General features: G+C 55.5%; 1 protein-coding gene across 5 annotated transcripts; it reads left to right on the top strand.

Moving 5' to 3' along the window:
- Positions 1–5,427: 5,427 nt before the first annotated feature.
- Positions 5,428–24,227, top strand: GTF3C5 (general transcription factor IIIC subunit 5). Of its 5 annotated transcripts, none has more exons than XM_027556683.1 (12): positions 5,430–5,835; positions 12,017–12,236; positions 13,416–13,614; positions 17,524–17,719; positions 18,521–18,625; positions 19,841–19,955; positions 20,165–20,224; positions 20,397–20,477; positions 20,646–20,767; positions 21,778–21,860; positions 22,679–22,821; positions 23,625–24,227. In XM_027556683.1, exons 1-12 carry the CDS (start codon positions 5,683–5,685, stop codon positions 23,783–23,785), a joined length of 1,638 nt encoding a protein of 545 aa, XP_027412484.1. In that variant the 5' UTR covers positions 5,430–5,682; the 3' UTR covers positions 23,786–24,227. The 5 variants fall into 5 exon arrangements, with proteins under 5 accessions (XP_027412482.1, XP_027412484.1, XP_027412485.1 ...); XM_027556684.1 differs by having other exon boundaries at positions 20,670–20,767; XM_027556681.1 differs by having other exon boundaries at positions 5,428–5,835; positions 20,397–20,767.
- Positions 24,228–26,138: the final 1,911 nt, after the last annotated feature.

The raw sequence follows: 26,138 nt of genomic DNA on the forward strand, positions 1-26,138 counted from the left end.
TAAAAGCATCAATTCTTCAGTGCTCAGCTTTCTTTATAGTCCAACTCTCACATCCATACACGACTATTGGAAGTGTCATTGTTACCTGCTCCCAATGCTATGAGGCTTCACGGAAAGCCCCAGCTGTTTCTTTAACAGGGTTCCCGAACCTTGCTGGCCTCTCTCTCGTCTCCCAGCCCTGCCTCCCTACCCCTCCTCTGCCTCTGACCTCTCCACCTTGGATCCCAGGTAGGACCACGGCCTTGCCCTTAGGAAGCTGCTGCTTTGGGGGAGGAGCAATAAAAAAGAGAGCTGCCTTGGTGACTCAGTGGTAAAGACTCCACTTGCCAATTCAAGAGACGTGAGGTTGATCCTTGGTCTGGGAAGATCCCACAAGCCCATGCGCCATACTGAGCCTGCGTTCTAGAGCCCTGCGAGCCCGGCAGCTGCAACAGAAGAAGCTGCCGCAGTGAGAAGCCCACATGCCGAAACTAGGGAGCAGCCTCCGCTGACCGCATCTGGAGAAAAGCCCGCTCTGCAAGGAAGATGCAGTACAGCCAAAAGTAAATAAATAAAATTACATTAAAAAAGAAAAGGAATGAAACCACCGCAGGCTCTGTGACAGGATGAGTGTGTGTGGAACAGGCTCAGAGCATGACCCCAAACTCTCCAGGCAAGGTGAACTCTGAGCTGAGCCCTAAGGATGCTGAGAAGTCAGCCAGGCGGCAGACGGAGAACCCGTAGGGTAGTCACTGGAGGCAGGGTGAGGTTTCATTCTAGAGCAATCACCTTCGCTTCCGTGAAAGAGCAGGTGAGCAGAGACAAAGCCAGGGGGTCACTGGATGGGGACTAGGGGGTGGTCAGGGCCTCGGGAGACTCCCTAAGGTGGTGGGTAGTTTATTTTTTTATGTTTTACTTATTTTTGGCTGTGCTGGGGCCTTCGTCACTGCAAGGGCTTTTCTCTAGTTGCCGTGTGTGGGCTTCTCTTGTTGTGGTCATGGGTTCTAGGGCGCACAGTCTTCAGTAGTCACGGCACACAGGCTCAGTAGTTGCAGCTCGAAGGCTCTGGAATGAGGGCTCAGGAGTTGTGGCCCATGGGCTTCGCTGCTCAGCGGCCTGTGGGATCTTCTCGGATGAGGGATCAAACCCCTGTCCCCTGCGTTGGCAGGCGGATCCTTCACCACTGAGGCTCCAGGGAAGCCCTGGCTATGGATAGTTTAGAATCAGCTTTGCAGGTTCAGAAACTCAATCCCTTCAATATCCCAAGATAAGTGTGCCATATTTAGCAAATAAAAATATACCTACCTAACTGAAATTTCCGATAAATTATGAAAAAATGGTTATGTAAGTATATATAACCATAAGTATGTATAAGTATACTTATAACCATAAGTATGTCCTCAATATTATGTGAAATTCTAATTTAACTGTGTATCCAATATTTTATCTGTCAACTCCACTGTCAATGACAGACTTCAGGACTGATTCATATGTATCAAACTCACAGGGGACTGATAGAAACACACCTGTTTGTTGATTTACAATGGTGGAAAGGGCTAAAAAGATACGTCTCTTATTCAGACTCTTCTTTCTGGCAAATTAAACTAACCAATGCTCGCTGCTTGGTGAGCATGGAATGAAGACAAAGGCCATGAGAAGTCTGAAAGGACATTTCATCTCAAGGTGAAACCACTGGGTGTCGTTTCCAGGGTTCCCAAGAGCTGTGGCACCACAGGCCTTTATGTTTCAGCCCAGAAAGGAATTCAGCGAGAGGCCGAGAGCTAGATAAGAAGCGATTTATTAGGACACTTGTAAGATTCACAAGTGGCAGGCAAGTACTGCACTGTCTCTGATACTCAGTGGGTTACACTTTTATAATCAGAGGAAGAGAGGGGAGGAGGAGAAGACCTTTTTTGTCTTTCTTGAGTACACGTCGTGTCTCTGTCATCAGTTCCTCCCCTAGGTAGGGCAGGGATGTTTACTCGTCCCTCCCAATACGGTCAGGCCAGGACTGTCATCAGTTCACTTCAGTTCAGTTCAGTTGCGTCCAGCTTTTTGCAACCTCACGGACTGCAGCACGCCAGGCCTCCCTGTCCATCACCAACTCCCGGAGTTTACTCAAACTCATGTCCACTGAGTCGGTGATGCCATCCAACTATCCCATCTTCTGTCACCCGCTTCTGCTCCTGCCTTCAATCTTTCCCAGCATCAGGGTCTTTTCAAACAAGTCAGCACTTCACATCAGGTGGCCAAAGTATTGGAGTTTCAGCTTCAACATCAGTCCTTCCAATGAATATTCAGGACTGATCTCCTTTAGGATGGACTGGTTGGACCTCCTTGCAGTCCAAGGGACTCTCAAGAGTCTTCTCCAACACCACAGTTCAAAAGCATCAATTGTTTGGTGCTCAGCTTTCTTTATAGTCCAACTCTCACATCCATCCATGACTACTGGAAAAACCACAGTCTTGACTAGACGGATTTTTGTTGGCAAAGTAATGTCTCTGCTTTTTAATACGCTATCTAGGTTGGTCATAACTTTTCTTCCAAGGAGCAAGGGTTTTTTAATTTCATGGCTGCAGTCACCATCTGCAGTGATTTTGGAGCCCCCAAAATAGTCTGTCACTGTTTCCACTGTTCCCCCATCTATTGGCCATTAAGTGATGGGACCAGATGCCATGATCTTAGTTTCCTGAATGTTGAGCTTTAAGCCAACTTTTTCACTTTCCTCTTTCACTTTCATCAAGAGGCTCTTTAGTTCTTCCTCCCTTTCTGCCATAAGGGTGGTGTCATCTGCATATCTGAGGTGATTGATATTTCTCCCGGCAATCTTGATTCCAGCTTGTGTTTCTTCCAGCCCAGCGTTTCTCATGATGTACTCTGCATATAAGTTAAGTAAGCAGGGTGACAACATACAGCCTTGACATACTCCTTTTCCTATTTGGAACCAGTCTGTTGTTCCATGTCCAGTTCTGTTGCTTCCTGACCTGCATACTGGTTTCTCAAGAGGCAGATCAGGTGGTTCAGTATTCCCATCTCTTTCAGAATTTTCCACAGTTTGTGGTGATCCACACCAAGGCTTTGGCACAGTCTGTCTGGCATAGGACTATTTGGCATTGGACTGTCATAGCACCTTGGGAAAATAGTTTCAGGTCTCAGCACAATGAGGGTCTTTCATTTTGAAGAGTCACCTTCCCATAAATGATTGTTTTTTGTGTGCACAGAGCCTGATTTGGGGTCATTAACTTGATGACCCCCCTGGGCATGTTGTAGGCCTTATTTTCAACATTTTTTTATTGTCTTGGGGGCATGGTGCAAAGAACATGTCTTATGGGTCAAAGAACATGTTTTGGGGGGCTACTGACTCACTGAGCTCACCGGGGAGGATGCAGGTCTCACGCCACCGTTGTTTTGTTTGTTTGGGGCATGTCTTCTGCTTCTGTTGCATGGTTCTGTTGCTAAGCAAGTTAGCTTGATTTTGTCGTTAAGCAGGCCAATCTGACTTTGAGGCTAAGTGACTCGTTTTGCTTCACGAGTGAAACAAGCCCACACTGCTTCAGAATTTTCCCATTACTTCCTTGAGTGATCATTAGTCTTACTGTGGTCTCCCAAATCCTCCCGAAGTTCCCTCTCTATCTACAGTTCCCTAATGGGGAATTCTGTCCCTATCAAAGGCATGGGTAAGTCTGGAGTATTATCCTGGCCTCACAGCATCGAACCTTCTCTGGTGACAGAATATGCAAGTTCCCAAGGAACAAGGTAGGTCAGGGCCTGCAAGTCCTCACGTCCGCCCTCCTCTGGCTCATCTGCCACGTTCTTTTGGTTGATTCCTGTGCTCTCAGAGGGGCCTTCCTTTCAAAGTCTCAGAGCTCCCAGCCAATGACATATATCTCACTCTTGGATTACACATTTTTCTTTTAAAAACATATTTCCGTGGTATTTATTTGGCCTTCTTAAATCCATCTAGAGTAAAAAGGTAGTCTTTTGACTGAGAAGTCACTTCAGAAACTTGGGGTATACATATCTCCCTTAACATCCTCAAATCCAGTCCCTTCTTTCCATCCTCACTGCCACTTTCTTGGTCCCAAGAAGCATCCCTTGCCTGGGTTATACAGCCTCTCTGTTAGTTTGGTTTCCCTGATAGCTCAGTTGGTAAAGAATCCACTTGCAATGCAGGAGACCCCTGTTCCATTCCTGGGTTGAGGAAATCCACTGGAGAAGGGATAGGCTACCCACTTCAGTATTCTTGGGTTTCCCTGGCAGCTCTGCTGGTAAAGAATTTGCCTGCAATGCAGGAGACCTGAGTTTGATCCCTGGGTCAGGAAGATCCTCTGGAGAAGGGAAAGGCTACCCACGCCAGTATTCTGGCCTGGAGAATTCCATGGACTGATCACAAAGAGTCGGACACGACTGAGCGACTTTCACTTCGTTAGTTTATCTGAATCCACTTTTGCCTTTTCTGGTCTATTCTCTACACAACAGCCATGGTCTTTTATACGCATAAGTCAGGTTCTGGTACTTCCTGCATAAAACCCCTCAAGGGGTCTCCATCGCACTCAGAAAAAGCCAATCTGTTACGCACATCCTTTACAGGATCTGTCTGGCCTATGTCTACCTCTGACCCTTCATCTCCCCACCACACACACTTTTCTCCCTATAGTTTTTGTCCTCGTAATTCTCTAGAATGGCCCCTGGCCCCTTGGTTCCGCTTCTTCCACACAGCTGCTCACTTAACGCTTCACAACAGGCGCTAAATAACTCTTAGGAAACAAAGGACAGAGGCCTGCATTCTGCCCTAGCTGAGGGGTGAGTGGGGGGCACTTCCAGGTTTTCCCTGTGTGGAGGTGGACGAGCACTCAAGGCGCAATTCCCGGGAGTTTCCTGGAGACCTAGTGGCGATCTTAGGCTTCTTCTGGGCTTTCAGCTGAACACTGAGATCCTGAAAGGCGTGCAGAATGGCAAAAAAAAAAAAAAAACAACCCTCAAAGCACAATTCTCTCGCTCTCGCTATTTCCAGACTGAACTCCTCGTGGCCTCTGTCTTCGGAGGGCCAGCAGGAGTGGGGTCGGGTTGGGCGGGGGTGGCGGGGGGGGGGGGGTGGGTCCCAGCCCCTCAAGAAACCTCTTGAGGTGAGCGTCCGGAAACCAATTCATTACTGGGACCTGCCCGCCTAAGAAGACACACCGGAAGTCCGCTTCGAACCCGCCCTCGAGCTGTCAGTGGGAGGAATTGGAGGAAGGGGCGGGGACCCGCCTATGACTGGTTTATTATTGGCAGAAAGGAAACCGGAAGGAGGGGGCCGGAACCCGGCTTCCTCTCGGCTCCTCATTGGCTAAAAGACTGGGCGTGGCCCTCTGGTTCTCATTGGTTAAAGTCTCACTGGGCGTATCTTACACGTCCTCCGGGTCCCTCGCGGGTTGGTTGATGAGATTGGCCTCTACCCCGCCCCTCGGGCGCCTCAGCTTATTATTTTACACAGAGGTTGGGCGTCCGCGCGGTCGTTTGCCGCCCAGCCTCCGGTATTCTTATCGCCGTCCTACTCGAAGGCTTCGAGCCTCACGGAACTCAGGGATATAGACTACAGGCGAGCGGGGAGGGGTCCCCGGAACGATTCCTTCGCGGAACCATTGAGACGAGGCTTCCAGGAGCGTGTGGAGGGGACTTTCTCCCCCCACCCCCGCGGTGGGCCTGACTGGACTGGCAGGGATGGCGGCGGCGGCGGCAGACGCTCGGCCGGGCGCCGCCATCCCGGTGGAGCTGCGGCGCGAGAGGCGCATGGTGTGTGTGGAGTACCCGGGCGTGGTGCGCGACGTGTCCAAGATGCTGCGGACCTTGGGCGGCGAGGAAGGCGTCTCCCGGGTGAGGAGTCCCCAGGGGAGCACTGAGTCGCGGGACTGCGGCTGAGGGGAGAGACCACCCCGGGAGGGATCTGAGGTTGCCTTGGCAACGGAGCTCCAGGAGGTTCTGGAGCGGCCAGGGGGCGGGGGTCTGATATGGGGGCTGCCGGGCGTAGACTGATTCCCCCTAGGATCTGAGGGAAGAGGGACTTCCTTGGTGGCCCAGTGGCAAAGAATCCGCCTGCAGAGCAGGAGACGCGCCTTTCGAAGATCTCTGGAGAAGGAAGTGGCAACCCACTCCAGTGTTCTTGCCTAAAAAGTCCCATGGACAGAGGAGGCCAGCGGGCTGCAGTCCATGGGGGTCTCAAAGAGTCGGACCGACCGAGCGACACAACAACAGACCTACATGAGAAGGGGAGGAGGGATTATGTTATTAGAGTTGAAGTGTAGTAATGTATGTGTGTTAGGCACACCGACTCTTTGCGACCCCACGGACTGTAGCCCGCCTGGCTTCTCTTCTGTCCATGGAATTCTCCAGGCAAAAATACTGGAGTGCATTGTCATTCCCTTCTCCGGAGAACTTCCCAACCCAGGGATCGGACTCTGGTCTCCTGCAGATTTGTTCTGCACCAGCTATATTTCTAGGTTCTTTACCTACATTCGCATCGCATCAGAACCCTGCCAGGTAGGGACTGTGGTTGTCCAGATTTTACAGGAAAACTGAAAAACTGCTTGTTCAAGTACACCCAGCAAACAGTGGAGCTGGGATGAATTCTTTACCTGGTGCAAAGCTGTATGTCAGTGACTTAAATGCACCAGGTCTTGAAGTGTCTCTGTTTTAGAGAGTCCTTCCCTGACTGCCCTTACTAAAGTGGCTGCTAGCAGTTCACCTGCTAATTCCAGTCTCAAGTTGTGTGTTAGAGTCTTTATTGTCTGTCTCGGAGAAGGCAATGGCACCCCACTCCAGTACTCTTGCCTGGAGAATCCCATGGACCGAGGAGCCTGGTGGGCTGCAGTCCATGGGGTCGCTGGGAGTCGGACACGACTGAGCGACTTCACTCTCACTTTTCACTTTCCTGCATTGGAGAAGGAAATGGCAACCCACTCCAGTGTTCTTGCCTGGAGAATCCCAGGGACAGGGGGGCCTCCTGGGCTGCCGTCTATGGGGTCGCACAGAGTCGGACACGACTGAAGCGACTTAGCAGCAGCAGCAGCATTGTCTGTCTTGGACCCTTGGTTCTGAGATGATCAGCTCTTGTGGGTCCTGGTCTCTCTTGATCACTCTTGTCATCCGAACGTCCCTAATTGTGCCTGCTTCCAAAATATTGTTTGAATGCATGATTGAATCTTCACAACCATCTAGTGAGTTCAGTTCAGTCACTCAGTCATGTCCGACTCTTTGTGAACCACATAGTCAAAGGCTTTCGCATAGTCAATAAAGCAGAAATAGATGTTTTTGTGGAACTCTCTTGCTTTTTTGATGATCCACCAAATGGTGGCAATTTGATCTTTGGTTCCTCTGCTTTTCTAAATCCAGCTTGAACATCTGGAAGTTCACTGTTCATGTACTGTTGAAGCCTTGCTTGGAGAATTTTGAGCATTACTTTACTAGCGTGTGAGATGAGTGCAATTGTGCGGTAGTTTGAGCATTCTTTGGCATTGCCTTTCTTAGAGATTGGAATGAAAACTGACCTTTTCCAGTCCTGTAGCCACTGCTCAGTTTTCCAAATTAGCTGGCATATTGAGTGCAGCACTTTCACAGCATCATTTTTAGGATTTGAAATAGCTCAACTGGAATTCCATCACCTCTAGCTTTGTTCATAGTGATGCTTCCTAAGGCCCACTTGACTTTACATTCCAGGATGTCTGGCTCTAGGTGAGTGATCATACCATTGTGATTATCTGGGTTGTGAAGATCTTTTTTTGTATAGTTCTTCTGTGTATCCTTGCTGCTGCTACCGCTGCTAAGTTGCTTCAGTCGTGTCCGACTCTGTGTGATCCCATAGACGGCAGCCCACCAGGCTCCCTCGTCCCTGGGATTCTCCAGGCAAGAACACTGGAGTGGGTTGCCATTTCCTTCTCCAGAGCATGAAAGTGAAAAGTGAAAGTGAAGTCGATCAGTCATGTCCAACTCTTAGCGACCCCATGGACTGCAGCCTACGAGGCTCCTCCGTCCATGGGATTTTCCAGGCGAGAGTACTGGAGTGGGGTGCCATCGCCTTCCTCTTCTTAATATCTTCTGCTTCTGTTAGGTCCATACCATTTCTGTCCTTTATTGTGCCCGTCTTTGCATGAAATGTTCCCTTGGTATCTTTAATTTTCTTGAAGAGATCTCTAGTCTTTCCCATTCTATTGTTTTCCTCCATTTCTTTGCATTGATCGCTGAGGAAGGCTTTCTTATCTCTTCTTTGGAACTCTGCATTCAAATGGGTATATCTTTCCTTTTCTCCTCTGCTTTTCGCTTCTCTCCTTTTCACAACTATTTGAAGGCCTTCTCAGACAGCCACTTTGCTTTTTTGCATTTCTTTTTCTTGGGGATGGTCTTGATCCCTGTCTCCTGTACACTGTCATGAACATCTGTCCATAATTCTTCAGGCACTCTGTCAGATCTAATCCTTTGAATCTATTTCTCACTTCCACTGTATAATTGTAAGGGATTTGATTTAGGTCATACCTGAATGGTCTAGTGGTTTTCCCTACTTTCTTCAATTTAAGTCTGAATTTGGCAATAAGGAGTTCATGATCTGAGCCACAGTCAGCTCCCAGTCTTGTTTTTGCTGACTGTACAGAGCTTCTCCATCTTTGGCTGCAAAGAATATAATCAGTCGATTTTGGTATTGACCATCTGGTGATGTCCATGTGTAGAATCTTCTCTTGTGTTGTTGGAAGAGGGTGTTTGCTATGACCAGTGCATTCTCTTGGTAAAACTCTATTAGCCTTTGCCCTGCTTCATTCTGTACTCCAAGGCCAAATTTGCGTGTTACTCCAGGTATCTCTTGACTTCCTACTTTTGCATTCCAGTCCCCTATCATGAAAAGGACATCTTTTTGGGGTGTTAGTTCTAGAAGGTCTTGTAGGTCTTCATAGAACCGTTCAACTTCAGCTTCTTCAGCATTACTGGTTGGGGCATAGACTTGGATTACTGTGATATTGAATGGTTTGCCTTGGAAACAAACAGAGATCATTCTGTCGTTTTTGAGATTGCATCCAAATGCTGCATTTTGGACTCTTTTGTTGACCATGATGGCTACTCCATTTCTTCTGAGGGATTCCTGCCCACAGTAGTAGATATAATGGTCATCTGAGTTAAATTCACACATTCCAGTCCATTTTAGTTCGCTAATTCCTAAAATGTCGATGTTCACTCTTGCCCTCTCCTGTTTGAGCACTTCCAATTTGCCTTGATTCATGGACCTGACATTCCAGGTTCCTATACAATATTACTCTTTACAGCTTCTGACCTTGCTTCTATCACCAGTCACATCCACAATTGGGTGCTGTTTTTGCTTTGGCTTCATCCCTTCATTCTTTCTGGAGTTATTTCTCCACTCATCTCCAGTAGCATATTGGGCACCTACTGACCTGTGGAATTTATCTTTCAGTGTCCTATTTTTTTGCCTTTTCATACTGCTCATACTGTGGTGCTGGAGAAGACTCTTGAGAGTCCCTTGGACTGCGAGGAGGTCAAACCAATCCATCCTAAAGGAGATCGGTCCTGAGCATTCATTGAAAGGACTGATGTTGAAGCTGAAACTCCAATATTTTGGCCACCTGATACGAAGAAGTCTTTTCATTTGAAAAGACCCTGATGCTGGGAAGGATTGAAGGCGGGAGGAAAAGGGAGCAACAGAGGATAAGATGGTTGGATGGCATCACCGACTCAATGGACATGAGTTTGGGTAAACTCTGGGAATTGGTGTTGGACAGGGAGGCCTGGCGTGCTGTGGTCCATGGGGTCACAGAGAGTCAGACACGACTGAGCGACTGAACTGAACTGAACTGTTCATGAGGTTCTCGAGGTTTGCCATTCCGTTCTGCAGTGGACCACATTTTGTCAGAACTCTCCACCGTGATCCGTCCGTCTTGGGTGGCCTATACAGCATGGGTCATAGTTTTATTGAGTTAGACAAGGCTGTGGTCCATGTGATCAGATTAGTTAGTTTTCTGTGATTGTGGTTTTCATTCTGTCTGCCCTCTATTGGAGAAGGATAAGAGGTTTACGGAAGCTTCCTGATGGGAGAGACTCACTGTGGGGGAGACTGGGTCTTGTCCTGATGGGCAGGGCCATGCTCAGTAAATCTTTAGTCCAATTTTCTGTTGATGGGCAGGGCTGTGTTCCCTCCCTGTTGTTTGACCTGAGGCCAAACTATGGTGGAGGTGAAGATAATGGCACCTCCTTCAGAAGGTCCCGTGCATGCACTGCTGCACTCAGTGCCCCCGACCCTGCAGCAGGCCACCGCCGACCACGCCTCCCCCGGACACTCCCGGGCAAGTCTGGGGCACTCTCTTGTGGGGTTACGGCTCCTTTCTCCTGGGTACTGGTGCACAAGGTTCTGTTTGTGCCCTCCCAGAGTGTTTCCCAGTGCTGGGTAAGTTATGGCAGCTCTATGTTGGGGTTAATGACAACCTCATCCAAGAGGGCTTATGCCATACCCAGGTCTGCTGCACCCAGAGCCCCTGCCCCTGTGGCAGGCCACTGCTGACCCGGATCTCCTCAGGAGACACTGAAACACAGTTTTGTGAGTTAGGTACCATTATTATGCCCATTTTTTAGGTAAAGACACAGGAAGAAAAGTTGGGTCAAACAAGCCCCTACATAGTACAGTAGGAATTTAAACACATACATGCCTCCCTCTGAAGTCTGAACTCTTAATTCTGCTTCCTCATCCTTTATGAATATTGAAAAGCCTTGAACCTGTCATTGAGCACAGGAGGCTCGTAGCAGCCCAGTCATTCACGTCTTGCTCTCTCACCCTGACTTACTGACTTCCTGTGGCCTTGACAGGGTCTGTACTGCTGCTAACCCCAGGGATGTTTGTACCCAGGTACAGGGTGAGCCCTTTGGGGAAAAGACAGGTCATTCATTCATTACCTTCCTGTTTCTTGTGCACCTACTCTGTGCCAGGCCCGCATCTAGGGTCATTCCCGGCACAGCAGTCTAATAGACCTGTTCCCTGATGATAGGGGCTCTTTTTAACCTTCTTTCCCTAGACGCTTCCTGAACACCTGCTAAGGGCCAGGCTGTGTCCTGGGTGTTGGGGCGCCAGCAGGTAGATGACCTTGGCCTAGGGGACCTTGTTGGTGCTTTCACATGCACACAGCAGACACTGACTGGTCCCTCTTAGCCCGTGTGGGACAGGCATTCCTGTATGGATGACACAGGTAGCGTGTTTGCCATGACTTAGGTGCCAGGCTAAGCGCCTTATATATATGTTCTCTTAGTCATCGTAAGAATCTGATCAGTGGGTCCTCCTATTACCATTTTAAGGAGAAGGAGTCAAGCCTGGAAAGGAGGAGTCACACAAGTCAGGGCCAAGTGTTTGGTACTGATTTCACCTCCTTCGGACCTTGGAACATTTGTAAATGAGGCTGAATACTAGGACCTTTTTGGGTGGGTAGTTCCTGACCCTAGACAAGTCATGAGGCTCCCACCCAGACTCTCCATGGTAGACGCGGGGCTGACACCGCCACGAAGTGCTCCCGGAAGAATGGCGGTTCCCTGCACTGACCAGGCTTTGCTTAACTGGCAGTTGTTGTCTCTAACTTTGCTGCTTTACAACCTTTTAGAAGAAAGAAAGAGTTAGTCGCACAGTCGTGTCCAAATCTTTGCAACCCCATGGACAGTAGCCCACCACACTTCTCAGTCCATGAGATGTTCCAGGCAAGAATACTGGAGTGGGTAGCCATTCCCTTCTCTAGGGGATCTTCCTGAGTCAGGAATGAATCCTGGTCTCCCACATTGCAGGCAGACTCTTTACCATCTGAGCCACCAGGGAGGCTTTAGAAAGGAAGAGGCTGTCCTATGTTCTCTACCAGATAAAAGCTGAGATCCTTGGGTTTGGAAAATAAGTCTTTTGGGAATTAAAAGCCTAGAACACAAAACAGAAAAAGCCTCCTGGGTCCCCATCGGGCCTTCACTGAGGGAGGAGCTGCCCGCTCCTCAGCCAGCCTCCGCGTCACTGTCTCCTTTGGCCTCACCGCAGATCTACGCAGATGCCACCAAGAGGCTGGAGCTTTACTTCCGGCCCAAGGACCCCTACTGCCACCCCGTGTGTGCCAACCGCTTCAGTACCAACAGCTTGCTGCTCCGGATCAAGCGGAAGACCAGGCGACAGAGTGGGGTGCTGGGGCCTGAGGCTCGCCCCCAGGTCACGTACGACATAGAGAGCCTTGGAGTCATCTCCACCGTCTTCAAATTTCAAGGTAACTGCGAAATGCTTTCTTCCTGTGCTGGCTTATTTCCGGACCTGTGTCCCTCCTGCCTGTGGGGGCTGTGTGGATCATCTGCCCGTGAAGGGGGCCGGGCTGTGCCCAGGCGTGAGGGGAGGGCAGAGCGTGGGCCCTGTCCAGGAGGCAAGGTGCCCTCACTCCAGCCAGCAGCTCCCTGTGGACCCTGGGCTCTTGGCCGCTGGAGTTCTCTGAGACATCTCATGTTTAAAGCCATTTTGTGGGGCCAAAGGAAAAGGTCCACAGGCCTCCAATTTTCAACCCCACCCCCTCCCTCGTATTTGGGGACCTGTGAGTCTTGACCGGTGCTGGTCTTGTCTCCCTTCTGAATCCTTCCCAGATCACTTCAACCCCTTGGGACCTCATGTCCTTTGACCTCTCAGCCAACTAGATGTGTCCTGCAGGGTCTTCACAGGGGTGAGGCGTGGTGTGGGGAGGGGAGTCATGCCTGCCTGAGCCTCCCTGGGTGTGCTTGTCTGACAGTGGAGGCCCTGACCCCTATAGCCGCCCATGGGGATTCGGGAGATGGTGCTCTCAGAGAGCCAATCCAGGCGCACGGGAAGCACTTGGCGAATAACTAAGTCTGGAGCGTATCTGTGGTGGCTGTTGCAAGTCTAAGGCAGAAACTGAAAAAATTCTGGAAATGAATAATAGAAAGTGTGCGAAAACTAAAACAGGCCTTGGGACCCCCACACGGCGGGTGTTTTGAACATCCATCGCTGGTGGATGTGTCTTCACCAGAGAGGGCTGTCTTTCCCAGAACGGGGCTCTCCCTGTCATGTGCTTTCCTCTCTCTAACCGAGCCGGCAGTTCCCTGCTCAGTGTGTGTCCTAGACCGGCAGCATCAGCCTCACCTGGAGCATGTCTCAGGTCACGCACGGTGCAGCTCGCACATTCCTGACCCGGACTCCGTCCTCAGTGTCATGTAACCCGCCCCTCTCCCCCATAATGTCTCTCCAGGTGACTCGGAGCACCCGGGGCCGAGCTCCCAGAAGCAACTCAAGGGGGGTGGTTTCAGCTCCTGCCACTCTTGCCCAGCAGCCTCTGCCGCAAGACCCCGTCAGCGCCCCCAAGCAGATGTGGGCCTTGCGTGGCAGCTGCCAGCGCCTGGGTGGTGTTAAAGGGCGTCCGCCGTCTGTCCACCTCTCTCCCCAGGGATGTCTGACTTCCAGTACCTGGCGGTGCACACAGAGGCGGACGGCAAGCAGGTGTCCATGTACGACAAGGTGCTCATGCTCAAGCCGCAGAAGGAGAGCTTCTTCCACCAGGACTTGCCGCTCTACATCCCCCCGCCCATCTTCTCCAGGCTGGACACGCCGGTGGACTACTACTACCGCCCAGAGACACAGCACCGGTGAGCGCCCCCTCGGCTGCCGCCCGCAGCTCGGGATCGGGGCAGGGCCCTGTGCTCAGAGGGCTGGACTCTGCCACCCACGGTCAGGGGGCCAGGGCAGCCGGCTCTGCTCAGGCCCATGGCCCCAGTGCCTCCAAAAGCAGAGCAGCTGGTGACCAGGGGAGTCAGGAGCCTGCCCTGGTCCCTGCATCCCACCCAGAGGCCTTGCTTAGGGCTGTCCCCACACCATGGAATGTCGATCAAGATGTCGCCTCAGGACTTGAGGGCCGATCGCCAAAAGTGTGTTCCTGAAAGTGTGGAGAGACAGACCCCTTGTACCTGGGGGCAGAGAACGAGGATGGTTGACTTTTTTAGAAAGCGATCTGGCAGAGTTTATTACAGGTTTATGTTTGGCCATACCACGCGGCTTAGGGGATCTCAGTTCCCTGACCGGGATCGAACCCATGTTCCCTGTAGTGGAAGTATGGAGTCCTAACCACTGGACCACCAGGGAATTCCCCTACTATGGTGTTAAATGTTCTTTCCAGTCGACCAAGTGGTTCTTGTAGGAATTTGTCCCATAGTGATTCCCATCTCGGTGCTCAAAGATACACTGACGAGAGCGTTTCCTGGCTGGTTGTGGGCAGGAAGCTGGGAGGACCTGGTGTAGTGGGAGAGCCCAGGCTGGCGGGGGCCTGTGTTCGGGTTCTGGGCCTGTGATCCCACAAGAGCCCCGACCTCCTGCTCCAGCCTCTCCACCTGATAGCAATAGTAACAGTCCCCATGTCTCTGCATCATTAGAGAGCTGCATGATGAAGCCCCTGGGAATACTCAGCACAGTGAGTGCCGGCAGAGTGTGATACAGTGGATAAGCGGGTGGTGACCAGTCCGTGAATAGGCACCATGCAGTTACTTAAATGATGGCCTGTCTGTGCCAGGGAGGACCACACGGCCTGTACCAGACCGGCTCCATGGGCCGACGTGGCTTATGTCCAGAGAACCTCACTAGAGCAGACTGCATGCTATAAAAATAAACTGAGTGATAACAGAAGCCTGGGAAAACCGGGAAGATTGGGCCCAGACAGTCATCTCTGGAGGGGCGGAAGGACGAGAACCTTCTTTTCCCTCATCAAATATTTCCATCAATGAGCACTGCCTGCCTGGCAGGGCCCAGGCCTCCCCTTGGAGCCGGGGTTGGAGGGAGCATGACAGGTGGCTCTGTATGGGCCCAGCTCGGGAGCCGGTGGAGACGTGGGGTGACTAAGTGGGCGGCGGGGGCCAGTGGGCAGGCGTGTGTCTTGGAGGAGCCAAGTGGGGAGTGGGCTGTTGTGGACCATGAGTGGGGCATAGCAAGGACTCCTGGGGGGTGTGACCTTTGAAACAGAGCCAGGCAGGTGAAGGTCCGGGGAGGGACGGTGTAGCAGACCCGGGGGCTGCTGCCGGCCCGTGCAGAGGGCTCGTCTAGGGGCGTTGTCCCCGAAGCCGAGAGACTGGTGGGTGAGGCTCCTGCAGACCCCGCGGAGGAGCTTAGATTCTGCCCTGAAGAGAAAGGGGAATTGTTCTCTTCCTTCAAAAAATGCATTCTGAGGTGTTCCAAAAGGAGAGGGGGCTGTCTGGACCCCCCACCCACGTCACCAGCTTCAGCCATTCACAGCCTTCCGCTGCTGGCTTCCTCTCCCCCTCTGCCACCCCGGCGTCACAGTGTGTCCTCCAGAAACAAGTCGGCATGCACCTCTGCCGGGAAGGACTAAGGCAGCCACAGCCCCGGCCACAGAGCGAGCGAATGCAGCAGTGTCCATAACGTCATCCTGGCCCCGGATGTCTGCCCTGTTGTCTCCAAGGCAACTTGAGAGCCAGGCGAGCGTCGCCGTCTCTCAGGCCTGTTGAGCACGTCATCCCACCCCGTCACCCTTTTTTCTGATCGCAGGAATAAACTGTGCTTGTTAGAAAAGACCATGTTTATAGACATGTTTAACTAAAAAGAATCAAGTCCATCCCCTCCCGCTGAAAACTCTAGCCTGTGCAGTGACAGAGTTTTCTGTGTGTATGTTATACTCGGTACAAGAGTTTTAATTTTTAAAATTTGCATATTTCTAAAATGTTTTAATTATTTTCCTCCCACAAACATTTTACTCCTAAGTCAGAAACAAACACAAATATGTCCAAGAAGAAACTAGAGCACGCCCTCCCCCCACACTGCTGGCCCTGGCGCTGGCTGGCGGCATTGGAGCCACTCCTCTGTCCCCCCGCCTCTGGCAGGGGGACTGGGGGAGAAAGCCAGCTGCCCTGGGACCCACAGGCCCTGTTTTTCTCCTATGTGGTTTATCGATTTTCCAGCACATTGAAAGAACCTGCCTTTTCTCCCAGGGCCGCTATCGATTTTTCTGCTCTGCTGACCCTCCTGGGTACCGAGGACTGGCCGAGGAGGCCTGGCATCCGCCTCACTGGCCTGCCCTGGTCCGGGGAGGTTCACCTTCCTAGATGACCCGTGGACCCCTGACGGGGTCCCTCCTCCTTGAGGCAGTTGAGGTGGGGGGAGCCAGCAGAGACAGCCAGGCAGGGCCCTCTCCCTGCAACTGCCGTCGGGCCTGGAGGGGCCGCCAGGGGCTTTCCTGCTCGGGTGTCTGGGGCTTCAGGGAGCTGTCTTTGAAAACTGGACAAATTCAGGGGGTTTCAGATGGAGTCATGCTTTTGAAAAAAGGCACAGGTTCGATCCCGTCTTTATAATTCTGTTTCCCAAAGTGAAAAATCACTTTGTTGTTCTTTGTAAATATGCAGATGGTGTGTACTCATGGAAAACGAAAGTGAAATGGAAACAGATTTAAAAGGGAATAATCCCCTGTGTGACATCCAGGATGTACTTTGAAAAGTACTTCAAAATAATGGAGTGGGTGGGGTGGGGCCCGGATGGTGTGGAAGTGGCCATGTGATGGCAGTGGTGGGAGCTGATGGGGGGCGTCTGGGGGTCCCTGGGGCTGCTCCCCTGCTTCAGCGAGGCCGGACGCTCCGACTCCCGCCACAGAGGGAGGCACTCGGAGCCTCCCGGGCAGTGTTGGCCCCTGGGTTCCGTGCTCATAAAGGCAGGCCCAGCACGGCTGCTGGCAGCAGAGCGCTTTTTCTTTTTTAACTTGTTTCTAGTTGAAGGATAATTGCTTTACAATATTGTATTGGTTTCTGCTATAAAAACAGCCCTTTTTTAAAAACCTATTTTTATTCTTGGCCGCGCCACGTGGTTTGTGGGATCTTAGTTCCCCAACCAGAGATGGAACCTGTGTCCCCTGCAGTGGAAGCAGAGTCCTGTTAGCCTCTTGCTCTGTGATGAGACCATTTGGTAGTATCCGTCCTCCCTTCACTGCGGTATCGTTGAGAGGCTTCCAAGTCAGGGACTCAGGCTCCATCGCAGGCGGCCAGACAGTGGTCGGTGCCACCACCACCCGCCCAGCCTCCCTGGGCTGGCATCCCAGCTCTGTCGCCTCGAGCTCTGGCTCAAGCAGGTCTCCAACCCCCATGGCTGCAGGGACTTGTGGAAGTTGGGTCCTTCGTTATGGGAAGATGGAAGGACCGTTTCAAGGGTTAGATGAGTGAGCTGTGACATCAGTAGGCACAGCCGGCAGAGGATCCATGGTTCCTGTGTGGCCGCACCTCCACTGATCCCCACCCCCGCCTGACAGACGCTGGGCTGTTCCCAGCTTCTCACTGGCTGGATGGTGCCGTGACAACTGGACACGGCTGTGAGGTCACCAGCCTCTGGGACGTTGGGCCCAGCTTCAGAGCCTCCCTGAGCTCTCCGACTTGCTGCCCCTTTGCCCCCGGCCAGCACCAAGGCCCTCCCCTTGCCCAGCTTCCAGGGGAAGCACCCAGACGTGGGCTGCCAGTGTCCAGCCAGGCCCACGCCTGGTGCCCTGCCTTCAGCTCTCTCTCTGCCCTTAGGGAAGGCTACAACAATCCTGCCCTCTCGGGCGAGAACCTGATCGGCCTGAGCAGGGCCCGGCGCCCCCACAACGCCATCTTTGTCAACTTTGAGGGAGATGAGGTGCCTGAGCGGCCGATGGAGGCCGCGGTCCAAACGTGGAAGAAGGTCTGCACCAACCCCGTGGACCACAAAGTGGAGGAGGAGCTGAGGAAGGTGCGCCCCGCCCCTCGGCCGCCCGCTGTTCACCCGCTGGGCCCCGTGCTCGTCTCAGACTCGTTTATTAACTCGCGGGAACCATTCACCTCCAGATGCCGTGTCTAAGGCTCTGCCAGTGCACGCCCTGCCTTCCCAAGGCTGAAAGTGTTCTTCAGCCTCCTCCAAGGTCCCCTGGGGGTCAGCGCAGTCCAGGCATGACTGCAGCCTGGAGCTCCGGGGTCCCAGAAACTTCCTTCCTCCAGTTGTTGGCCAGGACACACATCAGCCGGGACACCTGCTGCGTGCCAGGCCAGGTGGCCCTGGGAGGAAGAAGCCTTCCGCCTGGCCCGAGTCACTGGGTCAGGGGACGTGGGGCCACTCTTCTGCGCGCAGCCCAGCCTGCTTGTGGCTTGGGGCCACTCCTGCCCTGACCCTCCTCCACCCGCCAGCCTTCCACAGCCCTCCCCTGGGCTGGGCCATCCCCAGGGCCTCCTCACACCCCAGCTCAGGCCTCTGCCTCTGGGGCTGCTCAGGGTCCTGGAGCTCTGGCCAGGCCCGCTCTGGCCTTTGGTCCTCTGCCTCCCCCGTTACCCTTTGACGGCGCCCCTCGTGGTCCTCCCAGGACACTCGGGCCCAGCTGCACTGGACACGTGCTGGGTGCACAGGCCACTTCCGAGGGGGGGACGAGCAAGCGCGCGGTGGCTCTTGCAGGCGGCTCCCCACCGGCTGCCCCTCCTCTGGGGCCGGACCCTGCAGGGGCCCCTGGGGCTGGCGGGCAAGCTGCCTGCCCTCCTCTCAGCCTCTGCTTTGCCCCTCTAGCTGTTTGACATCCGTCCCATCTGGTCACGCAACGCCCTCAAGGCCAACATCAGCGTCCACCCCGACAAGCTCAAGATCTTGCTGCCCTTTGTGGCCTATTACATGGTAAGGGTCTGCCTACCACCCTGGGTTCCTGCCAGGGTCATCCTGATCCCAGCACCCGCTGGACAGCTTGTTACCGCCCCTGCAGAGGCCCTCCCCAGCCTCCACGGTCACATGTCAGCCACACTGGGGTAACTGTGGGATTCAAGACTGATTACGTAACTTGGAAATAAAGGGATTGTACGTTTTTAATGGCCTTGAGCTGAGAGCTTTCCAGGACCAGGGGCTGTGGTAAGTGCTGTGTGCACAGCCTCTTTCTTCTCTGCTAGCGCGGCAGCAGGGGCATTGTTCTGGTGAGGATGCTAGGCTTGGCCTGGGAGCTCGACATGCCAGCGTCCTGCAGCCAGCATGTGGCAGAGCTCCTGGGGGCCTGCCCACAGTGCCGCCTGCGTTCACTCATTCTCCCGGGTCGAGTGGGCTTCAGTGTGCAGCAGATGTACCTCGGACTGAGTCCAAGAGGGCACGGAGATGGGGGTGTCATTGTCAAGATTCCCCAAGGGCCCACCAGGAGGCACTCCTGCCAGCCAGGGGTTGAACGTGGGGCCCTGCGAGGGCAGGCAGACGATGTGACTGTGATGGCAGGGAGGGTGGGGGTGTGGGGGCGGGCAGCACAGACGGCTCGTCCCTCCTGGGCCTAGACTCATCCTCACGGAGCTGCCTTTCAGCCTGGGCTCTCTGGACACGGGGCCTCAGAGCCTCCTGTCCATCAGGATAGTTGTGACGGTTCGCAGGCTCTTCCTCTGTGCCAGGCGCTGTGCCAAGGGTGCCAGGGTCACCGTCTCCTTTTGTCGTTGCTGTTCAGTCACTCATTCGCGTCCAACTGTTTGCAGCCCCATGGACTGCAGCACGCCAGGCTTCCCTGTACTTTACCATCTCTCAGAATTTGCTCAAACTCATGTCCATTGAGTCAGTGATGCCATCCAACCATCTCATCCTGTCTTCCCCTTCTCCTGCCTTCAGTCTTTCCCAGCATCAGGGTCTTTTCCAATGAGTTGGCTTTTCGCATCAGGTGGACAAAGTATTGGAGCTTCAGCTTTAATACTCCTTTAATCCTCCCCAAAATGCCCTCTGACAGGAAGACCAAGGTTTGGAAGGGTCAGGTGACACATCCCAGGAGACAGAGCCACATGTGCAAGTTTGCGGGGTGGGGCCTGCCTCTCAGGGGAGCCGAGGATCAGCCTGAACCTCACTTCACACCTCCACCCTGTCTGTCTCCAGATAACAGGCCCCTGGAGAAGCCTGTGGATTCGATTTGGATATGACCCCCGAAAACGCCCAGAGGCCAAGATTTATCAAGTGCTTGACTTCCGAATCCGATGTGGAATGAAATACGGTAAACAATTACTGAAGCCTTTGCTTTCCTTTCCCTTCCTAGCGTTGCATTTGCAGCATTCTCTTGGGTAATGAGAATAGATCCGCACGGAGAGGATAAACGCCTCCTGCCCTCGGCGGGCTTGTCGGAGGCGGGCTGGCGCAGACCCGAGGACCGAGCTCGTCCTGGCCCCGTGGTGCCGCTCTAGCGGTCCTTCTGTTCTTCCACAGTTACTTGTGGCTCCTGCCGTGCAGGCCAGGCGTCCGGTCAGTGTCCGTCCCCCGCCTGCGGTGAGTCCCCCGCACACCAAGCAGCGAGACACGGCGGCTCCTGTCTCTCCAGCTCGGGGCCTGTGCCCCTCTCTCAGGAGCCGCCCCTGGGAGCCCTGGTGCACCTGTGGTGCAGGCCGCGCTGTCAGGGGCTCTGCACCCCCTAGCCTGACGCGCCCGCCCTCTCCGGCAGGTTACGCCCCCAGCGACATGCCCGTCAAGGCCAAGCGCAGCACCTACAACTACAGCCTCCCCATCACCGTCAAAAAGACCAGTAAGGGCCTCGGGCTCCCTTGCAGAGCAGGCACCGGGAAAGAGGGGCATCCAGACTGCGGGAGGGCAGGGGCCTCCCGAAGGGTCACTCCAGGGCCCTGCTGGCCAGCGCGCCCCAGGGTGGGAGGGGGAGGTTGCGGGGCGGGAGAAATACCCCCCTGTATTCCAGACCCCTGCCGTGGTCCCCTCGCAGCCAGCCAGCTCGTCACCATGCGTGACCTGAAGCAAGGCCTGGGCCCCTCGGGGTCGGCCTCCGCACAGAAGTCGAGTCCCAACAAGTACAAGCTCAAGGTGGGCGTCCGCGGGCTGCCTGCCCGGGCGAGAGGGAGGGGTGGGTGGAGCGGCGGGCCCTCCCCTGAAGGCTGGGCCCCACTGCCCATGCTGGGCCTCGCCTGTGACGTGGGGAGGCTCTGACGGAGGCGGCCCTGCCCTTCCAGTCCCTTCACCTGACTCCCCTCTCCCAGCACTGCCTCCAAACACAACTCAGGATGCGAGCACCCGGGGCGGAGGTATTGACCACCAGGGCACATCTGTCTCAGGGAGGGTCTTAGACACCAGCAGCCACGTGTACTGCCCTCTGAGTCGGGCCCTGAGGCCCCTCGGGCAGGGTGAGACTGAGGGCTGTGAGCCCAGAGCCACAGCAGACCACCTGCACCCAGCCGTGGGCTGGATGAGGGCTGCCCTCCCAGGCCCGGGCCTCCTTAGCACAGCCACCCAGCAGAGGCAGCAACGTCCCAAGGCCTGACGTGAGCTGCTCCAGGCCTGGGGGGGTGTCCCGGGCCACAGAGGGCTGGGGCCAGCTATATGCCCGCAGGGTCCGTCTCCTCTCTCCTCAGGGTGGGAGCCTGCATCCTCACCTGAGTGGCCATCCGCCTTCGGGAACCTCATTTTAGGCCGTAGTCCCCACCTCTGGAACTGGTCTGCAGCTTTCCCTAAGATGACCAATTAGAAGTGAGGAGGCAAGGAGGCACTGAGGCAGAGCCCGACCCCAGTGGGGCCTCCCCACTAGACGCGCCTGGCTGGTCTTGTGGGCGGCTCTAGGGTCCCGAGAGGCCTGGCTGCTTCCACCCCCATCAGCACTGGGGGAATCACAGCTTATGTCCTACTGACCTGCCCCGGCCTCTGACCCGTCCACCCACCTGAATCCAGAGAGGAGAGCCAAGCCTGCCAGGTCTCAGGGCTGGCACAGGCCGCTGCCCTGGAAGAGGCCCCGGGGAGCTGCCCCCTGCAGGGTCTCCAGCGCCCTCCACCTCTGGGATGCTCCCCTGACCTTCCCGGCTCGTCTCGGCCCTCATTTCCAGGACTCGGTGTACATCTTCCAGGAGGGGGCCCTGCCGCCATACCGACAGATGTTCTACCAGTTCTGTGACCTGAACGTGGAGGAGTACGTACCTGAGGGGTACCGAGGCGGGGACCGGGGCACTCGGGTGCAGAGCAGAGAAACTGCCAGGAACTGTCCTGCCTCTCTTCCCTTTCACGTCCCCCTCAGGGGACGGCTGGCCCCTGGGAGCGAGTGCTGCCGGCCCTCCTCGCCTGGGTGCCGCGCGGCACCCAGCAGCGGCTTCCTGGGTCCCCCGTGGGCCACCCTGCCCCCAAGCAGCCAACCGTGCTGGGTGCAGAGCATGGCGCTGGGCTGGGGTCTTTGTCTTCCTCCGCCGTGGCCCGCATGAGGTTTCCTGACATGTTCCCAGTCCCCAGAGCTGACAGAATCCCAGACATTTTTAACCCAGCTGTTCCCAGTGATGTTTAGAAAGCTGGGGGAGGGATGCTGGCCTGGAGGGGCAGCTTACTCCAGGTTGGAGTCCAGCGAGCGGCTTTCGAGGAGGCCCTTTGCGACCGCGCTCATCCACAGGACAGCGCTCTGAGTGCTGTTTTTCTGAGCACACCAGCTCTGCCGAAACTGCTTACTGGCACCTGTGAGCAGAGATCCCCCCCCGCCCACCCCAGACCTTTGAGCGGAGACGCCCCCACCCCAGAACTTTGAGCAAAACTCCACCTCAGATCTTTGAGCAGAGACCCCCCCAACCCCAGAACTTTGAGCGGACCCCCACCTTGGATGTTTGAGTAGACCCCCACCCCAGAACTTTGAGCAGAGACCCCCCAGAACTTTGAGCAGAGACCCACAGCCTGGACCTTTGAGCAGAGACTTCCCCACCACCTTTGAGCTGAGACCCACCCCCAACCTTTGTCTCCGACACCCAGGCTGCAGAGAGTCATTCACCGCAACGACGGAGCGGAGAGCTCCTGCACCGAGCGCGATGGCTGGTGCCTCCCCAAGACCACAGACGAGCTGAGGGACACCATGTCCCTCATGATCCGGCAGACCATCCGCTCCAAGAGGCCTGGTGAGAGCGGCTCACCCCACGTGCTGTGGGCCCCCCCAGGGCCAGAGCAGGCATCCCTCAAGGACCTGCTCTGCAGGAAACCTCACCCAGTGGGAGCCAGGAGCCAGCATCCCCCCCAATCCCCGCCCCCGGCGGTCCCAAGGCGCTCAGCCCTGGGGGTCCAGGCAGGAGCCGGGCCCAGAAGAGTGGGGCTGGGGCTGCCCTCGGGGCTGCCACTTCACGCCCCAACCTCACCCTGCATCCTGCGACCACTGTGGGCAGGTTGCTCCTGTCGCTCCTGGGGGCGGGGGCCCTGTTGCCATGCCCTGCCTGCCCCTCCCCCGGGCGTGGGGCGGGGAGTGACCCCTGTGCTGCCGTGCAGCTCTGATGGAGCTGGGGGAGAGTAAGGGAAAGGACCCCTCTCTGGGGTTCCTTCCAGGCTTGGGGTGGGGGCGTCCCAGATCACCGACCCCCACAGAGCTGCCGAGAGCCGGGGCTCTCAGCCTCCCCCAGGACGCGGGCCCCTCTGAGCGCCCAGTCGGGGAAAGGCAGCGTAGGCCCACTCCTGCGGGGTCCCCTGGACTCAGGAGCTGCCTGGGGCTGCTCTGGGGAGGTTCCCAAGGCCCTGGGCATCAGTGTTGCTCTGAGGTGCTGGTTAAATGAGTCCGGGTCCACCAGCCATCCTACTTCCTGGAGCAGCTTCAGACTGGAGCCCCAGCCCCTGAATTTGTAGACAGGGCCCCTGGGGCTGAGCCCAGGGACGGCCGGTGCAGGGGCTGCCCAGGCCAGCATCAGGACACACCCGGCCTGGTCTCTGGGCCCAGCTCTCTTCTCCAGCCCGACCAAAGCGGACAGTGGGAAAGAGCAGCTGACCGGCGAGTCCGGGGAAGATGAGGAGGAGGAGGACGACGAGGAGGAGGAGGAGTTCAAGCCGTCTGATGGGAGCGAGAACGAGATGGAGACGGAGATCCTGGACTACGTGTAATGCAGCCCTGGGCCCTCAGCCAGGCCCCCAGCCCAGGCCCCTGCCCAGGCCCGATGAGGGGTCCAGGACACGCCAGGGACCCCAGCGCCATCTGCAGCAGCCAGCACAGCCCTAGGCGGCCTGTCTGAGGAGAGCAGCTGGGTGCACTGCCCCTGGTCCCGCCCAGGCTGCCCCCTGGCTCCGGGTGCCTGTGCCCGGCCTCGCCAGCCCAGCGCCCTGCCCCGCCCCTGGCTGAGACCAGCGTGAGCTGGCGGTGGGGATGGTGCGGCCCGGGAGGGGCCGGCCTGGCTGGGGTCAGACTGGAGGTGAGGGCGGCGCGGGGACCCTGGTCCAGGTCACGGTGGCAAAGACTGTCCTTAGTGTTAGACCCCATCCGTTGGGGTGACCTGGCAAAGGGCAGGCCCAGCTGGAACTGTCTTCATTAAAGACGTTTCCCCAAGGAGTCTTGGTGTCTTCGTGTGGGTGTCAGAACCCGAGAGGGGTTTTCTCTGGCCTCGGGGCTTGGGCTCCAGCTGGACGTCATTTGTCCCTTCAGTTGCTCGTTGGTGCCCTGATGTTGGCAATGCTGGGATGGCTGAGAACAGGCCGGGTGCCCCTCGGCAGGTGGGCCAGGCAAGAGCAGCCTCAGAGGGCGCTCCAGCCGCACGCTCACCCCTTCCTGTTCCACAAGGACGTGTTACGGAGGGGTTCCCGGGGATGATGCTGTTGTCTCAGTACTGCCTGGTGGGAAACCAGAGGGCAAGGAGGTCCCTGGGTGGGGCCGAACCTTGGGGGGCACACCCCGCACGCTGCCCCAGCCAGAGGGGAGCCCATCGCCCCGCCTCAGCCAGAAGCAGCTGTTCCCAAGGGCAGGCCGGGCTGCCCCCCGCCCCTCATGTCTGCAAGGTTTTCCCGCAGGCCCCAGTCCTGGCCGGTGGATCTCAGCTGGGACTTGTCCCACCTCTCCTGAGCCATGCTGCCAAGCTCAGACCTCAGGGGAGAGGGTCTGGGTTCTGGCCCCCCGCCAGGAAGCCACCTCAGTTCCTGTGCAGAGCTGAGAAAGGCACGCTTGGGGCAGGCAAGCACCCTGCCTCTGCAGCTCAGCCCCACGGTTCCCAGAGCCCGCCTGCCGTGTGCCGGACTGCATGGCCTTGCCAGGTTCTCGACAACTGCTCAGTCATTCTCAGCTTAGAAACCTGCATGCCTACACCACCACCCCCTTTAAATAGCGTTTTATCTATGGAAAAGAGCAAATGTACATGAAAATACTGCATATTGTATAAAAAGCCCCAGTTGCCCTCTACCAGATCTGTTGCATCTACTCCTGGCTTCAGAAACCACGTTTGCCAGTTTAGCTGCTTCGTGTCCTTGTGCTGGCACGTGGCTGCTTTCATGCAGCATGCAGGATCTTCAGTGGTGGCGTGCAGGGTCTGGTTTCCTGACCCTGGGCCCCCTGCATCGGGAGCATGGAATCAGCCACTGGGCCACCAGGGCAGTCCCGCTCCGTGTTTCTGTTCTATTTAGTATTTGTGCTTTGCTGGAACTGTTTTAAGGAAATTGGTACTTCAGTGTATGTTTCTAGGCTTTTGTTTTAAAAACACAGTGATGGTGTCATCACCCCTAACAAATTAACAGCAATTCTCCTTCAGATGTGCCCCTGCAGTTGGGAGGCCCCAGTGTCTGCTGGGCCCCTCTAGAGACACGAGCACTGATTGACCGGCAGGTTGGGGTGTGGTCACCCTTGTCCCCTGACCTCATTTCTGGACGTAGTGATGACCAGGGGGACCTGTTTCGCTTTGCGATGATTTGTTTCCATCAATCGCAGTCTTGCTTTTTGCTGCCCAGCTCGTCTCATCTCTGGCCTGAGAACAGTCCCAGGCTGGCTGCTGTGTCCTTTGACATACCATCTGGTCTTCCCAGCCTTCTTGCTTCTGGGCACTGCGGTGGCCCAGGCTCCTCCACCTCACTTCCGGTCTTAGACCCAGCCCACCGTTTGCTCTGGGGTGCCCCCCTTGGTTTTTACTGCCACTGAACTTCCTCGAGCACAGGAGGCTTCCCCTCCCCCATATTCACAGTCACTTCCTCTAGAGCAGATTCTTAGAACTGGAGGGGCTAGGCAAAGGTGTGAGCCAACATGCGCATCTTCCTGTCACTGCCGGCATCCCTCAAACGGCACCAGTCCTTCTTCCCAGCATCCTAACTCCTGGCTCCCACCTGCTGCCACCCACCCCCCACATTTCTCCAGCTTCTCTCCACTCACTCGGCATCACAAAAGATCTGGGCGCTGGAAATGATAGGCGGACAGGCAGATGGACCAACTGTGTTTCTGCAGGTCTCTATGGGTCTTGGCCACAGGCTGGTGGCCCCGGGGTCT

This window comes from Bos indicus x Bos taurus, chromosome 11 (genome assembly GCF_003369695.1).
Source record: "Bos indicus x Bos taurus breed Angus x Brahman F1 hybrid chromosome 11, Bos_hybrid_MaternalHap_v2.0, whole genome shotgun sequence".
Classification (NCBI taxonomy): domain Eukaryota; kingdom Metazoa; phylum Chordata; class Mammalia; order Artiodactyla; family Bovidae; genus Bos; species Bos indicus x Bos taurus.